At 45.9% G+C, this 19,017-nt stretch overlaps 1 protein-coding gene across 1 annotated transcript in view; it reads right to left on the bottom strand.

Annotated features, from left to right (window-relative positions):
* Positions 1-8,333: 8,333 nt before the first annotated feature.
* NECAB2 (N-terminal EF-hand calcium binding protein 2) overlaps positions 8,334-19,017 on the bottom strand; it is a 358,564-nt gene continuing 347,880 nt past the window's right edge. The window contains exons 12-13 of the mRNA XM_063945739.1: positions 18,465-18,556; positions 8,334-9,272 (exon numbers count right to left, since the gene is read on the bottom strand). Of these exons, the coding sequence (XP_063801809.1) occupies positions 9,229-9,272; positions 18,465-18,556 (136 nt within the window). The 3' untranslated portion in view covers positions 8,334-9,228. The remainder of the gene's footprint in view (positions 9,273-18,464; positions 18,557-19,017) is intronic.

The following is a 19,017-nucleotide window of genomic DNA, read 5'->3' as shown; positions in this document are numbered from 1 at the left end:
CCCTTTCACTGTGTACATCCCCCTCCTCACAGATTATTAATTCGTCCCCACTGGAATCCACCATCTCCGGTCCCTGTGTACTTTCTGGAGGCAATTGCTGGTGAATGTCTCCACGGAGGAATTGATTATAATTTATTTTGATGAACATCATCTTCTCCACATTTTCTGGAAGTAAACTCGTACGCCGATTGCTGACAAGGTGAGCTGCTGCACTAAACACTCTTTCGGAGTACACACTGGAGGGGGGGGGGGGGGGGGGGGGCAACTTAGGTAAAATAAAGCCAGTTTGTGCAAGGGCCTCCAAATTGCCTCTTTTTCCTGCCAGTATAGGTACGGACTGTCTGATGTGCCTGCTTGGATGCGGTCACTCATATAATCCTCCACCATTCTTTCAATGGTGACAGAATCATATGCAGTGACAGTAGACGACATGTCCGTAATCGTTGGCAGGTCCTTCAGTCCGGACCAGATGTCAGCACTCGCTCCAGACTGCCCTGCATCACCGCCAGCGGGTGGGCTCGGAATTCTTAGCCTTTTCCTCGCAGCCCCAGTTGCGGGAGAATGTGAAGGAGGAGCTATTGACGGGTCACGTTCCGCTTGACTTGACAAGTGTCTCATCAGCAGGTCTTTGCACCTCTGCACACTTGTGTCTGCCGGAAAGAGAGATACAACATAGGCTTTAAACCTAGGATCGAGCACGGTGGCCAAAATGTAGTGCTCTGATTTCAACAGATTGACCACCCGTGAATCCTGGTTAAGCGAATTAAGGGCTCCATCCACAAGTCCCACATGCCTAGCGGAATCGCTCCGTTTTAGCCTGATGAGGGGAATGACCTGACTCTGGCTGGCAGTGTCTGAACTGACTTCACGTGTGGCAAGTTCAAAGGGTTGCAGAACCTTGCACAACGTTGAAATCATTATCCACTGCACTTGAGTCAGGTGCATTCCCCCTCCTTTGCCTAGATCGTAGGCAGATGTATAGGCTTGAATGGCCTTTTGCTGCTCCTCCATCCTATGAAGCATATAGAGGGTTGAATTCCATCTCGTTACCACCTCTTGCTTCAGATGATGGCGGGGCAGGTTCAGGAGTGTTTGCTGGTGCTCCAGTTCTACGGCACGCGGTGGCTGAATGCCAAAAGTGGCCCACAATTCTTCGGGCCACCGACAGCATCTCTTGCATGCCCCTGTCGTTTTTTTTTTTTAAATTCTGCACCACCAAATTCAATGTATGTGCAAAACATGGGACGTGCTGGAATTTGCCCACATGTAATGCACGCACAATATTGGTTGGCGTTGTCCGATGTCACAAATCCCCAGGAGAGTCCAATTGGGGTAAGCCATTCTGCGATGATGTTCCTCAGTTTCCGTAAGAGGTTGTCAGCTGTGTGCCTCTTATGGAAAGCGGTGATACAAAGCGTAGCCTGCCTAGGAACGAGTTGGCGTTTTCGAGATGCTGCTACTGGTGCCGCCGCTGCTGTTCTTGCTGCGGGAGGCAATACATCTACCCAGTGGGCTGTCGCAGTCATATAGTCCTGAGTCTGCCCTGCTCCACTTGTCCACATGTCCGTGGTTAAGTGGACATTGGGTACAACTGCATTCTTTAGGACACTGGTGACTCTCTTTTTCTGATGTCTGTGTACATTCTCGGTATCGCCTGCCTAGAGAAGTGGAACCTAGATGGTATTTGGTACCGGGGACACACTAACTCAATAAATTGTCTAATTCCCTGTAAATTAACGGTGGATACCGGACACACGTTTAACACCACCCAGGCTGCCAAGGCCTGAGTTATCTGCTTTGCAGCAGGATGACTGCTGTGATATTTCATCTTCCTCGCAAAGGACTGTTGGACAGTCAATTGCTTACTGGAAGTAGTACAAGTGGTCTTCCGACTTCCCCTCTGGGATGACGATCGACTCCCAGCAGCAACAACAGCAGCAGCAGTAGGCGTTACACTCAAGGATGCATCGGAGGAATCCCAGGCAGGAGAGGACTTGTCAGACTTGCCAGTGACATGGCCTGCAGTACTATTGGCTTTCCGGTCTAAGGAGTAAATTGACACTGAGGGAGTCGGTGGTGTGGTTTGCAGGAGCTTGGTTACAAGAGGAAGGGATTTAGTTGTCAGTGGACTGCTTCCGCTGTCACCCAAAGTTTTTGAACTTGTCAATGACTTTTTGATGAATACGCTGCAGGTGACATATAGCTTGACAAAGGCAACACACGGCTTGACACCTGTTGTCCGCATTTGTGTTAAAATAATTCCACACCGAAGAGGTGATTTTTTTTTTTTTGTAATTTGACCAGTCATGTCAATGGCCATATTCGTCCCACGGACAACAGGTGTCTCCCCGGGTGCCTGACTTAAACAAACCACCTCACCATCAGAATCCTCCTGGTCAATTTCCTCCTCAGCGCCAGCAACACCCATATCCTCATCCTGGTGTACTTCAACAGTGACATCTTCAATTTGACTATCAGGAACTGGACTGCGGGTGCTCCTTCCAGCACTTAAAGCGGCGTGCAAATGGTGGAAGGCGCCACCTCTACCCGTCCAGTGTTGGGAAGGTCAGACATCGCAACCGACACAATTGGACTCTCCTTGGGGATTTGTGATTTAGAAGAACGCACAGTTCTTTGCTGTGCTTTTGCCAGCTTAAGTCTTTTCATTTTTCTAGCGAGAGGATGAGTGCTTCCATCCTCATGTGAATCTCAACTACTAGCCATGAACATAGGCTAGGGCCTCAGCCGTTCCTTGCCACTCCGTGTCGTAAAAGGCATATTGGCAAGTTTACGCCTCTCATCAGACGCTTTTAATTTAGATTTTTGGGTCATTTTACTGAACTTTTGTTTTTTGGATTTTACATGCTCTCTACTATGACATTGAGCATCGGCCTTGGCAGACGACGTTGATGGCATTTCATCGTCTCGGCCATGACTAGTGGCAGGTGGAAGTGGATTTTGATCTTTCCCTATTTTACCCTCCACATTTTTGTTCTCCATTTTTTTTAATGTGTGGAATTATATGCCAGTAATATATCAATAGCAATGGCCTACTGTACCGTACTGCTATCTCTCTCTCTCTCTCTCTCTCTCTATATATATATATATATATATATATATATATATATATATATATATATATACACACACACACACACACACACACACACACACACACACACACACACACACACACACACACACACACACGTGGTCAGCAAAATTCTGCACTGTCCTACTATATACTGCGCACTACTACAATGCAGCACAGATATGGATATTATACTTGACAACACAGGTAGAGCAGTGGACTACTGTATCGTACTACTATATATATATATATATATATATATATATGCACACACATACACACACTCACTGGTGGTCAGCAAAATTCTGCACTGTCCTACTATATACTGCGCACAACTAAAATGCAGCCCAGGTATGGATGGATAGTATACTTGATGACACAGAGGTAGAGCAATGGACTACTGTACTGCTATATATATATATATATATATATATATATATATATATTTCTGGTGGTCAGCAAAATTCTGCACTGTCCTCCTACTATATACTACAATGCAGCACAGATATGGAGCGTTTTTCAGGCAGAGAACGTAGATATTTGCAGCACACTGAGCACAGATATTTGCAGCACACTGAACACAGAAACTGAGAGAACGCTGCACGTCCTCTCGCTATCATCTCCAATGCACGAGTGAAAATGACGGCGACGCGCGGCTCCTTTATATAGAATACGAATCTCGCGAGAATACGATAGCGGGATGATGATGCTTGGGCGCGCTCGGGTTAACCGAGCAAGGCGGGAATATCCGAGGCTGCCTCGAAACCGTGTAAAATGGGTGAAGTTCGGGGGGGGGGGGGGTTCGGATCCCGAGGAACCGAACCCGCTCATCTCTAGTTTCAAGTAGGTCTGGCTTAATGCTTGTATTAAAAATGATAGACCGCAGTAAGTAAGCCCCCTGGACCTCACTCCAGGGGTGTGCTGCAGAGAGGAAACTGTGGGTCCTTCAAAATGTTGCTTTGGGGCCCACAAAGTTCAAGCTATGCCCCTGCTAATGGCATTAGATGTCTTGTTATCAGGGGAGATACATGTACTTGAAAACCTATGTCATACTTTTACTGCCAATGATTCCTAAGCAATTCCTGTTGTGCTATTGTCAGATTATACGTTCTTTTCGCCTTCTTAAATTATTGCCCCGATATAAACGTTAATAAAATCAGTCATCAGCATTCACCTTTAGCTACAACTCATGTGGCCGTGATTTACCAGGCTACTCCACGAGAAAGTGTTACACGGAGGCAAAATAATTGAAGTCATAAATTTAACGTGTACTGAAGTGTTGTGCTATGGCAAGTACAAGAGAAGGGACTGTGAGTGTTAAATGAATGGGTGGGGGAAATGCATCAAGCATTGGAGAAAGTGGAGACGTTGCCAGAGCAGTGAATCGGCTCCTAATGGTCATTTATCTGGTACAGCAGTGGAAATTACAGAAGAGCATTAGTTGCTTTGGACAACTACTCCACTTTCTCTTTCTCCTAGACTTGATACATCTCCCAAATGATTTAAATTGAATACAGTTTAATTGAGCAATATATATATATATATATATATATATATATATATATATATTATATTATATTATAATATTATATATTATATATTATATAATATTATATTATATTATATTATATTATATTATATTATCATTTATATTATATTATATTATCATTTATATTATATTATATTATCATTTATATAATATTATATTATCATTTATATAATATTATATTATCATTTATATAATATTATATTATCATTTATATAATATTATATTATCATTTATATAATATTATATTATCATTTATATAATATTATATTATCATTTATATAATATTATATTATCATTTATATAATATTATATTATCATTTATATAATATTATATTATCATTTATATAATATTATATTATCATTTATATAATATTATATTATCATTTATATAATATCATATTATCATTTATATAATATCATATTATCATTTATATAATATCATATTATCATTTATATAATATCATTTATTTTAATTTTTTTTTTGGGGGGTTGTAAAAGATAGTATTGTGTGTGGATGAATGGAAATGTAACAGACAAATCTTACAGTAATTTAACCTTGGTTCTCAAGAGAAACACTATTTATAATGATATATATAATATATATTTTTTTCCTTCAAACTTATTATTTTCTATTTAATAATACAGAATTGTAATTGCTGTGTCTGGTACAGTACTTGAATCAAGTATTGTTTGTGTAATTTTTCCAGTATATTTTGATTCTATAGCTCTGGAAAGGGAGTAAGTAATCACTGAAAAATAGATATACCACACAGTTCAGATTCTATGTAAGAGTTCTCTATGATTATAAGGCTTCCATGCTGTACTTCCAATAACCAGATATCCGCTAATTCAACATTCCAATCATGTTTCCATATTTGTCTAGTCTTCCGGAAACGTCCTGAAGATTACTTCTCCCGGGAGCGTAGTCCAGCCTCCCGTATTCCATCCACTTCCCCAGTGACGCCACTTGCGGTGATTCTAGTCATCATGGTCTGCCCTTGCTGCACCATGCCATAAATTACTGCATTCTACAGCTGGGGGCGTAGCCACTGTGACATTCCACAGTGCCAATACCTCACCTTATGTCACTCTCCAGTATACTCCTGAGTGTACATTATAAAAGTCAACAACTATATTTTCACACCCGTGTGACTGTAGCTAATTGTTGTTTAAAATTGCATTCTCTGCAAAATCATCTGTTTCATTAATTGCACTTCTTAAATAGACCAGCCCCTTGTAAGATATCCTTACAACAAGGTAAATTGTTATAGGTTGTTCCAGGGCCATAACTACGTGTGTGCCAGGCGTGCCTGGCACACAGCGCAGTCGCCCTGAGAGCACAACTGCCCGCATTCCCTAAAGTCAGCGGCATTGTAATGAGTCAAGTTGACTCTTTACAAGCCGCCTGTGTGTGCCCATTGCCAGAGAGAGGAGAGGAGCAGCTCCGGGGCCAGGTGAAAAGGAAGAGGAGGGAGGGGGAGAAGGGAGCCTCCGCAGCGCACTGTAATTGGTGGCGGCGCCGCTGCAGCTGTCCCTCTCCTTCCACATAGGCTGGCTGCCGCTGTGAATGCTGGGATGCGCTACCCTCATTCCAGCATTCACAGCGGTGGCAGCCAGCCTACGGGGAAGGAGAGGGACAGCTGCATGCGGCGGCGCACTCCTACCCCCTGCCTGCCTGGGATCTCCCAGCAGCTGCACCGAGGAGCCTGACTCAGCAGCGAGACAGTAAGTATAATCTATTCTGACTGTCTGTCTATCTATTGTAATGTGTAACAAGGGGGGTGCTGTCTGCCGTAATGTGTAACAAGGGGGGCGCTGTCTGCCGTAATGTGTAAAAGGGGCTCTACCTGGTGTATTGGCGCTACTGTGCTGCGTAATTTGAATAATGGAGACTACTGTGCACCGTAATATGAATAGGTATTGTTGTGGCCACACCCCTTCTCCGTGAAGCCATGCCCCCTTTATGGGCGCACACTGACCCTATTTTACATAAAGGGGGGGGGGTGCCCACCGATGCCGTTTCTTGTACACAGTGCTAAAATGTCTAGTTACGGCACTGGGTTGTTCTTCCAGGAAATCATATTTAGTGGTCTTTTTAATGAGTATGTAATAGGCTACATCAAAGCAATCGTCTGACCGAATCCTACTTCTTAGGCCTAATTCAGATGATGCAGTGGAGAGCCAATGGGACAAGCAATCCTGAACTGCAGGGGGATGAGCCCCTTCAGTGGTGGTGGTTGGGGGGAAGAGGAAGTGACTCAAAATGTTCTTTTTGGGTGGCAGTTAGAACTAAAAGATGTTTTTTAATTAATCTGTTCAAGATGACTTGTAAACATGTATGTATTTATCTACTCTGCTGCATTACAGAGAACACCAATGATTGCGTAGCACTATTGGCAGTTATGCGCCCTACACACTGGCCGATATGAATGATTTCGTTCAGTAATGAACGAGAAATCGTTCATATCGCACAGTGTGTATGCACCAACGATCAACAATGCGCGGTCGTTCATCATTGGTTCTCCGTCGCTTTGCAATGCAAGTCAATTTGGACGGCGATCGATCATCGTCACAATTGCAAGCATCGCTACGTGTGTATCTCTCTTTAGTTTTGTTGTCTCTCTATACCTGATCGTTCTGTATTGCTATGGCTTGTGAATGTTAGATGTAGTGGGACAGCTGCAAGAAGGCAGATTGGCTGGTCCCACTGGTAGGCGGCAGCTGCAGAATGTGAAGATGAACAGCCAGCGATTGTGTGTTGCGCAATATCAAAAATAAAGTGTGAAATCCCTGCCCACCACTATCTCCTGCCACTGACCTGCAACACCTGCAAGTGTGATGGCTCAACGCAACTTTAATGCAGGTTTATTTGTCCTCTAGAAGGCAGAAGCTAAAACTCTAGTACCATTAAATAAATCCTCTTGTTAATTGGGAGCATGCATGTTTATTTGTAACAAATTTCATGTCTAAGGGGTCTATGTATCAAAGTTTGGAGAGAGATAAAAGTACCAACCAGTCAACTCCCAACTGACATTTTTCAAACTCTGGGGCAGATGTATTAACCTGTAGAAGGCATAAGGAAGTGATAAACCAGTGATATGTGCAAGGTGATAAAGGTACCAGCCAATCAGATCTTAACTGTTCATTTACATATTGGAGCTGATTGGCTGGTGCCTTTATCACCTTACACATATCACTGGTTTATCACTTCCTTATGTCTTCTCCAGGTTAATACATCTGCCCCACAGCCTGTAACATGACAGGAGCTATATTGGTACTTTATCTCTCTCCAAGATTTGCTACATACATTTAGGTCCCTAATACATTTTGGGGGAGATTTATCAAAGCTTGAAGAATGATAAAGTACCAACCAATCAGCTCCTAAGTACCATTTTACAGGCTTTGTTTTGAAAGCTAGGACCTGATTGGCTGGTACTTTGTGGTCTATTTACTAAGTCTCAGAGTGATAAAGTTGAGAGAGTTAAAGTACCACCCAACCAGCTTCTGTCAATTTTCAAACACAGCATATAACATGGCAGTTAGCTGATTTGCTAGTACTTTATCTCTGTCCAAGGTTTAGTAAATAGACCCTTCTCTCTCTCTAAGCTTCCCTTTAGCAGCCAGCGCGCACATTCCACAGTAAATGTGATGAGCAGTAAGACGTATAGGTGAAATAACGAGGACCACACAAAATATATTTTTTTACTTTATTAGGTATGAACTCGCCTGTACATATCCTATAATAAATAATTCCTTTGGAATGACTTTTTCTAGCAATCTGCATTGCACTATTGAAACTCATACGAACAGCGATCAGTTAACATAGAGTTTTAGAATATCAAACATTATTGGGGGGAAAGAAAATAAAATAAGAAAAAAAAAATATCAACATTCATAGAAGTTTCTGCATAATTTCTCATTCCCAGGATAAAAATAAAGACTATTACTAGGATAAGTGTCAGCTGTCCGAGCGAGTTTCCGAATCTAGCCATGCATTGTTAGGGGTACGTGGCGGGAGCCACGTGGTACCCAACAGACCATAAAATCTGACCCGAAGCGGGACGCCAGAACAGACCTGACAACAATAAGGATACTAGAGGTTAATTATATGTACACAGCAAGGTAGCGCCTTCATATTGTCTCATGTAGTCCAAAATCTAACAGGGGTGAATACAATCCCCTCTGACGAGCAGCACGGATATTACCGGTCCGGCTGTGACCTGTTACTGTACAAATACAGGATGTGGATCACATGGCACAATACTGTAGATCCGGACTGTGATCTGGTCTATTAATGGTCAGGTTTTACACGACTCGCTGGCCAGGTCCCTCACTATCGTTCAGCAGGTCTGTTATGTATTTTATATGTATGTTTTGAGGCATTTCATAAGTGGGAAAGAGTTCTAGCACGGTTTCCCATTTTTTATTTTTTATTACAAGCAAATACATTCCCCCACTAAGTGGATTTAAAAGACAGCACTTAGAACAAAGTCATCAGAAGAAAACGAATCTCAGCCAAAACTGGTTTCAAGACTCCCGGCGGGATGAAAACAGGAGGCTCAGGCAGCCACTGACACTACGGCCAGCTTCAGATGGTGTGCTGTGTATCCCGGCTCAGGGTGCACCAGGCAGCTGGAAATTAGGGAAGAACAATAGTTATTTAGCATTGTCATACGGTTCTGTGCTATTTTGTCACCCCTCCCTCCCGACAACAAGCAGGGAGTTTAGCACTTTGGGGTACATTTACGAAGCAGTGATAAGAGCGGAGAAGTGAGCCCGTGGAGAAGTTGCCCATGGCAACCAATCGGCACTGAAGTAACATGTATAATTTGCATACTATAAAATGATACAGAGCTGTTGATGGGGAAATTTCTCCACTGGCTCACTTCTCCACTCTTTTCACTGCTTAGTAAATGTTCCCCTTTGTGAGGTTGAAAGCTTTGGATGAGATTTGAGAGGTTGTTATTTGTACGTCGTCACCATACCCTCGCGCCCAAAGGACTCGATTCTATTCAGCGCAATGGCCGCAGCCATCAACATCCTGTTTCTTCTCACCCGATAGATGCACAGGAAAACTTGTGTGGTATTGCCTACTGTAATCTGCAGGTATATGTGCTGCAGAGTATCGCATGTTACACAACGGGCACACCACGTGGAATTTACTCCATTTTTCAACAGGACCCAGCTCACCTATCTTTTTTGAGAGGTCGACGAAACATAAGCACTCAGGTGGAACCCATGCAAACATGGGGGACGTACAAACTCTACACAGATTGAGGCCTAGTTGGGTTGATGCACATGGCCCTAGAACTGTGAGTTGGCAATGCTAGCCATTGTGCCACTGTACTGACAGGGAATGATGTCGGTTGTGCTCACACTTATAAATTATGCTAATTGTGAACTTAGATTAAAAACAAAATAAAATATCAAAGGCATTCAAAAATACATAAATTACGCTTTCATGAGGCCACGGGGTGAATCTTATGGGCTGGTGGCCAGTGTGACCTCGGTGAGCAGTCACTGGCTGACGGCCTCCTGCTGCGGACTGTACTGCATTCTGTGAGTATTGCCACAAAGAGCTCAGAATTCTGCTGCTGAAATGTCTGTGTGTTTCCCTGAGGGTACTGAACCTTTCACCCTGGCTCCGCTATTATCTGATATTGAAAGCCAGCACTGTCCTTAGCTGTACTTGTCTGCCTGTGCGCCTGATTTACTTTCTGTGCCTAAATATTCAGCATCCCATAGAAAGCGGCAGATTACAGCACCTTCCGAGTGGTTCCAAATCTCTAGAGAAAAATGCAGCATTGTCATGCAAACCGTATAGTAAGAAGAAAAGGAGTAACTTTGCACCTGAACAAACCTATTACACTGCAACAGAGGTGTTTTACATGTAGGATCAACACTGGCTGATTTTTTTACACTACAATTTACCCAGGACACGTCTAAAGGCGGGATGTACTAAGCCTCGCATCCACAAACACCAATATGTACCTAGAAATGCGATTAAAGCGGCAAAGGACGGCTCTTCCGATAAAAGCTGTCCTTTGAGTTAGAAGGACTTCCGGGTGTAGGAGCCGGGAGTCTGTCTGCACATGCGCACAATGATGTGCGCCGTTGCGGGGGTTGCTAGGAAGGATACGATTGGATCCCTTTCAGAAGACAATGTGAACAGAAGCCCATTGGGTTTTATTAGGTAACCTGGTCCAAGCAGCTTGGTACATAAGGAAATGTGGTCCAAACTCCAAAAAGGGGTTTTTCTGAGTTTTGGCAGCATTTTCAGCCTTAGTACATCCTGCCCCTAAATCTCTCTGCACATTTTAAATCTGCCCCACCTGCTGCAATGCAACATGGTTTTGCCAATGTACACGTTTGATCCCTTTTTTTCTTCTTAGCTTGCATCTCTGAATCAGCAACCCTTCCCCATAAATAATGATAAAATATTGGGTACAGTAGATGGATACATGAGATATTTTGTGCTGTGAAAACACAATATCACTGCGGCCAGTGTCTAGCTCTTTGAGAAAGCTGTAAGTTGTGGCCAGTGAAACGCGTCAACCATGCACTGACAACGAGTGGCCCCAAATGATAACTTTTAATGTTCACTGGGCTAACTTCTTCTCTACCATCTAACCACGCCACCAGCCAGTGTCTCTGAGCCAAGGGTACCCGAAAGCACTGCAAAGCAACTCTTCACTAAAGAGGACTCCACAATATATCCATGGAACTGGTCATATCCAATATTTGCTGGGATCATTTTAATTTTCCTGGTTTAATAATAGGATTTTGGTACCTACCGGTAAATCCTTTTCTCGTAGTCCGTAGAGGATGCTGGGGTCCACATTAGTAGCATGGGGTATAGATGGGTCCACCAGGAGCCATTGGCACTTTAAGAGTTTGAGAGTGTGGGCTGGCTCCTCCCTCTATGCCCCTCCTACTTGACTCAGTCTAGAAACTGTGCCCGAGGAGACGACATACTTCGAGAGAAGGACTTGACACAGATAGTGGTGAGATTCATACCAGCTCACACATACAAGGCACGTCAAGACAACTAGCTTGAACTATTTAGCAACGGCTAAAACATTACTTACCAAGTAACAATGCAGTACTCAACTAAAACAAAGTGGTACTGAACCAAATAACAATAGCAGGAAAACGAAGTGCTGGGCGGGCGCCCAGCATCCTCTACGAACTACGAGAAAAGGATTTACCGGTAGGTACCAAAATTCTATTTTCTCTTACGTCTTAGAGGATGCTGGAGTCCACATTAGTACAATGGGGATGTACCAAAGCTCCCAGAACGGGAGGGAGAGCGCCGAGGATCCTGCAGAACTGATTTGACTGAACTTCAGATCATCAGAGGCCAAAGTATCGAACTTGTAAAACTTTGCAAACGTGTTCGACCCAGACCAAGTTGCAGCTCGGCAAAGTTGCACTGCCGAGACACCCTGGGCAGCCGCCCAGGAAGGCCCCACCTTAAGGCCGACTCTACTCGTAACAGATTTTAGATACGGCAGTCCTGCCGTAGAATAAACGTGCTGGATTGTGAACCTAACCCAGCGAGAAATAGTCTGCTTAGAAGCAGGACACCCAATTTTCTTGGGATCATTTAGGACAAACAGAGAGTCCGACTTTCTGTGACGAGAAGTTCTCTTCACATATATCTTCAGAGCCCTCACGACATCCAAGGACTTTGAAGTAAATGAGGAGTCAGTAGCCACTGGCACCACAATAGGTTGGTTGATATGAAATGCAGACACAACCTTTGGAAGAAACTGAGGGGGTAATTCCAATTTGATCGCAGCAGGAAATTTTTTTAGCAGTTGGGCAAAACCATGTGCACTGCAGGGTAGGCAGATATAACATCTGCAGAGAGAGATAGATTTGGGTTTGGTGAGTTCAGTCTGCAATCTAAATTGCAGTATAAAAATAAAGCAGCCAGTATTTACCCTGCACAGAAACAAAATAACCCACCCAAATCTAACTCTCTCTGCAAATTTTATATCTGCCTCCCCTGCAGTGCACATGGTTTTGCCCAACTGCTAAAAAATTTCCTGCTGCGATCAACTTGGAATTTCCCCCTGAGTCCGGAGCTCAGCTCTATCTTCATGGAACATCAAGTAAGGGCTTTTACAGGATAAAGCCCCCAGCTCGGAGACACGGCTAGCAGAAGATAAGGCCAACAAAGTGACCGCCTTCCATGTAAGAAATTTGAGCTCCACCTCCTGTAGAGGCTCAAACAAATCCGACTGGAGGAACTGCAACACCACGTTAAGGTCCCATGGCGCCGTAGGCGGTACAAAGGGAGGTTAGATATGCAGAACTCCCTTCAAAAAGGTCTTATCCTCAGGGAGGGCAGCCACTTGCTTTTGAAAGAAAATGGATAGGGCTGAAATCTGGACCTTCACAGATCCCAACCTCAGACCCATATCCACTCCTGCTTGCAGGAAGAGGCGGAAACGTCCCAGTTGAAATTCCACCGCAGGACACTTCTTGGACTCACACCAAGAAAAATATTTCTTCCAAATACGATGGTAATGTTTTGACGTTACCCCTTTCCTAGCCTGTATGAGGGTAGGAAAACCTTTATTTGGAATACCTTTCCGAGCAAGAATCAGGTGCTCAACTTCCATGCCGTCAAACGTAGCCGCGGTAAGTCTTCATAGGTGAACGGCCCCTGCTGCAGCAGGTCCTCCAGAAGAGGAAGAGGCCTCGGCTCTTCTTGCAGGAGATTCAGAAGGTCCGCGTACCAAGCCCTTCTTGGCCAATCTGGGGCAATGAGGATCGCTTGAACCCTTGTTCTCCTTATGAGCTTTAGGATTCTTGGGATGAGTGGGAGTGGTGGAAACACGTACACTGACTGGAACACCCACGGAGACACCAGGGCGTCCACTGCCACTGCCTGTGGGTCCCTCGACCTGGAACAGTAACGCCGAAGCTTCTTATTGAGACGAGAGGCCATCATGTCTATTTGGGGCAATTCCCAAAGATCTGTTATTTCCTTGAAAACCCCCGGATGGCGTCCCCACTCTCCTGGATGGAGATTGTGTCTGCTGAGGAAGTCTGCTTCCCAGTTGTCTACTCCCGGAATGAAGATGGCTGACAGCGCCAACGCATGTTTTTCTGTCCAGAGGAGTATTCTTGTCACCTCTGACATTGCCGCTCTGCTCTTCGTTCCGCCCTGTCGGTTTATGTAAGCCACTGTTGTTACGTTGCCCGACTGCACTTGGATGGCCCGATTTCTCAGACGAGGGGCCGCCTGAAGAAGACCGTTGTATACGGCTCTTAGTTCCAGGATGTTGATGGGCAGCCCGGCTTCCAGGCTTGACCACCGTCCTTGGAAGGTTACTCCTTGAGTGACTGCTCCCCAGCCCCGGGGGCTCGTGTCCGTTGTTAGCAGGACCCAGTCCTGAATCCCGAACCCGCGGCCTTCTAGGAGGTGAGGCAATTGGAGCCACCAGAGGAGAGAAATCCTTGCCCTTGGTGACAGATGAATTCTCTGATGCATGTGGAGGTGAGATCCCGACCACTTGTCCAGGAGATCCAGTTGGAAGGGCCGAGCATGGAACCTCCCGTACTGGAGAGCCTCGTAGGAGGTTACCATCTTTCCCAATAGGCGAATGCATTGATGAACCGACACCTGGGGTGACTTCAAGACATCACGGACCATGGATTGGATCAGCAACGCCTTGTCCCGCGGAAGAAACACTCGCTGCACTTCCGTATCCAGGATCATTCCCAGAAATGACAATCTCTGGGTTGGTTCCAAATGTGACTTTGGAAAATTCAGAATCCACCCGTGACTCTGGAGCAGTCGCGTTGTGAGAACAATGGACTGCAGCAGCTTCTCCCTGGACGATGCCTTTATCAGGAGATCGTCCAGATAAGGAATGATGTTCACACCCTGCTTGCGGAGTAGCATCATTCCCGCCATCACCTTGGTAAACACCCTCTGTGCTGTGGAGAGGCCGAATGGCAGGGCCTGGAACTGAAAATGACAGTCCAGCAATGCGAAGCGGAGATAAGCCTGATGCGGCAGCCAAATCGGAATGTGAAGGTACGCATCCTTGATATCCAGTGATACCAGGAATTCCCCCTCTTCCAGACCTGATATCACCGCCCTGAGAGACTCCCATCTTGAACTTGAACTACTTTAGAAAGGGGTTCAACGATTTTAGGTTCAGAATGGGCCTGACCAAACCAACCGGTTTCGGTACCACGAAAAGGTTCGAATAGTAACCCTTTGTCAGCATGTGAGGTGGTACCGGCACAATGACCTGTGCCTCCACCAGCTTTTGGACAGCGTCTTGAAGCACTGCGCTGTCCTCCAACAGAGTTGGTAAGCCCGACTTGAAAAAATGATGAGGAGGGAGACTTTGAAATTCCAGCCTGTATCCCTGAGACACAATATCTACTACCCAGGGATCCAGGCCGGACGATACCCAGACATGAACTGTCTGAGTCTCGCTCCCACAGGCCCCACCTCCGGGCCGTCCTGTCCACCGTCATGCGGAGGACTTTGGGGTACCTGAAGTAGGCTTTTGTTCATGGGAACCTGCAGCAGCAGGTTTCTTGGACTTAACCTTAACTCCCCTAAAGAAGGTATTGGATGATCTGGCCTTTCTGGGCTTGTTAGACCGAAAGGACTGCTGTGCAGCTGAGGAGAAGGATTTCTTCGAAACAGGTGCTGCTGAGGGAAGAAACGGAGACTTACCCGCTGTAGCGGTGGATATCCACGCGTCTGCAGCTTCCCCATAGAGAGCCTGACCTGTATAGGGTAGCGACTCCACACTCTGGATTCCGAGTCGGCCGACAAGCTGAAACAGACATGGAAGAAATTCCCGCAGCCATGGAACCTAGGTCTTTCATGGATTCTACCATAAAACCTGCAGAATCATAAATGTTGCGTAAATACAATGCAACGTCATCCCTATCCATCGTATCCAAATCCTCAATTAAGGTAGCCGACCACTTCACTATTGCCTTTGCAATCCATGCACTAGCAATAGTGGGAAGTAATATGGCACCTGAAGCAGTGTACTCTGATTTAAGCGTGTTGTCAATCTTTCTATCTGCCGGCTCCTTTAAGGCGGTAGATCCCGGTACAGGTAAAACCACCTTTTTGGAGAGTCTGGATACAGATGCGTCAACAATCGGCGGGTTTCCCCACCTTTTCCTATCCTCCTAAGGGAAAGGAAAAGCCACCAGAATCCTCTTAAGGATCTGAAACTTCTTTTCAGGGTTTACCCATGCTTTTTCATATATAGCATTCAGCTCCTTTGACGCAGGGAAGGTTAGCGAGGCTTTTTTGACTTTCTGCTCAGGTGTGGTATCATTTACATTTAACACATCCCTGATAGCCTCTATCAACAATTGCACCCCCTTGCAAGAGATGTGGACCCCCGCAACACATCCCCATCACCATCTGTAGTGTCAGAATTGGTATCCGTGTCGTCTTGTGTGACATGCACAAGCGCACGTTTATGGGGGTATATAGCTGGATGTCCTGAGGTACCAGGCACAGGCCATACTGCCATAGAGTTCTGTAATACCTGGGTTGCAGATTCATTACTAGCAACCCTGTCAGAAATCTGAGAAATCCAAGTTTTGATAGAGGAAAACCACTCTGGTTCCCTTGCTGGTATCTGTGCTAAACCAGTGCTAACCTGATTACATGGAATGGGATCACCCTGGGAGGATAAATCCTCTGCAGCATATGACACAGTGTCCCTGGACATAGCTAAAGGTGACCACCAAACACGCCACACACACACACAGGTGGGGGTAGACAGAGTTTACCCCCCAAGAATGGCAAGAGAGAGACAGAGATTGGTGCCAACCCACACACAGCGCTTTTAGCAAGGAGAAAACCGCTTGTCAGCGCTGTGTTCCTTAATAGGATACACAGTCTAATTACAGCCTCTCCTCCCTTCTACACCCCCTGGTACCGTGTACAGTAAGCTGGAGTTGCTGTGGAGGGACCTTAATCTTCCTCTCAGCGCTTGCAGGCAGGAAAATGGCGCTGGAACGCTGCTGGGTCCGCTCTGAGGCGAAGCTCCGCCTCCTTAATGGCGCTGTCTTCCCACTCTTCAGATGATTATACTGGCCTGAGGAAAGTTGCTGGCTGAGATCCCTGGACCCCGACAAGCTTGCTGACCAGTGTGGGGGGTAAGCGCTGGCCCAGGGCGCCCCTCACAGCGCCGCACTATGTGCCTCTGGTACCATCCCGGAGCGCGGTTAATACCGCGCTCCCTCCCCATTGTCACCATCTTCACACCGGCCCCCCGCTTGCTAGGGGAGTCGGTGACTAACTCACCACTTTCTTCAGCTCTGTAAGGGGTCGGCGGCATGCTGCTGGGGCGCGTGGTTCCCCTGTGGCGGAGACCGATCAGACCCCTCTGGAGCTCAGTGTCCAGTCAGCTGAGTCAGCGGCTCAGACCCCGCAGGGTCGGACACTGCTCCCCCCCCTTAGTCCCTCGCTGCAGGCAGGCTGTTGCCAACAGCGTCCTGTAAAAAAAATAAACTCTAAAATAAAACTTTACCAGGAAAGCTCAGGAGAGCTCCCCTAGCTGTGACCAGCTCCTCCGGGCACATTTTCTAAACTGAGTCTGGTAGGAGGGGCATAGAGGGAGGAGCCAGCCCACACTCTCAAACTCTTAAAGTGCTAATGGCTCCTGGTGGACCCGTCTATACCCCATGATACTAATGTGGACCCCAGCATCCTCTAGGACGTAAGAAAAATTGTTACCATCCAATTGAATATAATACATACATGGGGGTATATGTAATAGGGCTCGAGATTGCCAGAGGTGTGGGATGTCGGCTGAGAATGGACATATTTTTAAAGCGCCAATCATCCCTTGTAAATGATTTCCGCTTTAAAAATACAGCCATTCTTGGCCGACATCCTGCACTACCGGCAAACTCGGTCCCTATTACATATACTCCACGGTGATCTATGCAATATATATACCTGCCGTCAATTGTTTATTCTTCTTGGGACAATGGGGCTAATTCACACCTGATTGTAGCAGCATGTTTGTTACCAGATGGGCAAAACCATGTGCACTGCAGGGAGGGCAGATGTAACATGTGCAGAGAGAGTTAGATTTGGGTGTGGTGTGTTAAAACTGAAGTCTAAATTGCAGTGTAAAAATAAAGCAGCCAGTATTTACCCTGCACAGAAACAACATAACCCACCCAAATTACTTTAAAAACCTTTACTATCTGTTAGTCTACAACAGTGGTTCCCGAACTCTGACCTCAGGACCCCCAACAGTTTAAATTTCCCCGGTCTCCTCACAGAATCACAAGTGAAATAATGAGCTCCACCTGTAGATCTTTTAAAATGTGTCAGTGAGTAATGACGACACCTGTGCACCTGCTGGGTGATCTGGAAAACATGAACTGTGTTGGGTCTTAAGAACTGCGTTTGGGAACCACTGATCTAACACCATGACACGGGATGTAGTTAATATCACGGCTGTTGGGATCCCGGCGTTCAGGATCCGAAGCCGGAATCCCGACAGCTGAGAATGCCGACATCCTCGCCAGGGCTATTTCCACTCGTGGGTGTCCACGACACCCGGAGAGTGGGAATAGAACCTGTGGCGAGCACTGCCTCCATGCACTCGCCCCGCTGACGGCATTCTGGCGGACGGGAAGCTGCTGTCGGTATATTGACAGCCGGCATCCTGTCCGCCGGCATTTCATATCCAACCCCATTACACACCTTTATACAACAACGTAATAGAGGAATCCTCTCGCTGCACAGAACAGAATACTGCAGCTCTAAGCGGTGACCCACACAGGTGTCTCCAGCCTTACCTGGCACAAACATAGTGGAGATAGATTCTGGTTGAGTAAGGGTATCCACTTTTACATGCTGGAACTGTTTGCAGGGTCCACTCTGCAGATGCCTGTGAGAAGAGTCAGTGTTATCCTTTCTGTAATAACCTTACGGGGAGAACGTTTCTCAACAGAACAACAAAACTGTGGCCTTTCCTGTGTGTAAAACCCAATATAATGGTACTGTGTAAATAACGCATTATTTTGATGTTGTAAGATTATGGGGGTCATTCTGAGTTGACCGCTCGCTAGTAGTTTTTAGCAGCCGTGCAAACGCTATGCCGCCGCACACTGGGAGTGTACTTTAGCTTAGCAGAACTGCGAACGGTTGTATCACAGAGCGGCTACAAAAATTTTTGGTGTCGTTTCAGAGTAGCGCTTGTGATCACTTCAGACTATTCAGTTCCGGATTTGACGTCACAAACACGCCCTGTGTTTGCCCAGCCACGCCTGCGTTTTTCCTGGCACGCCTGCGTTTTTCCGAACACTCCCTGAAAACGGTCAGTTGCCACCCAGAAACGCCCACTTCATG

This window comes from Pseudophryne corroboree, chromosome 11, assembly GCF_028390025.1.
Source record: "Pseudophryne corroboree isolate aPseCor3 chromosome 11, aPseCor3.hap2, whole genome shotgun sequence".
In the NCBI taxonomy this organism is placed as follows: domain Eukaryota; kingdom Metazoa; phylum Chordata; class Amphibia; order Anura; family Myobatrachidae; genus Pseudophryne; species Pseudophryne corroboree.
This window is presented reverse-complemented; position numbering and strand designations above follow the sequence as displayed.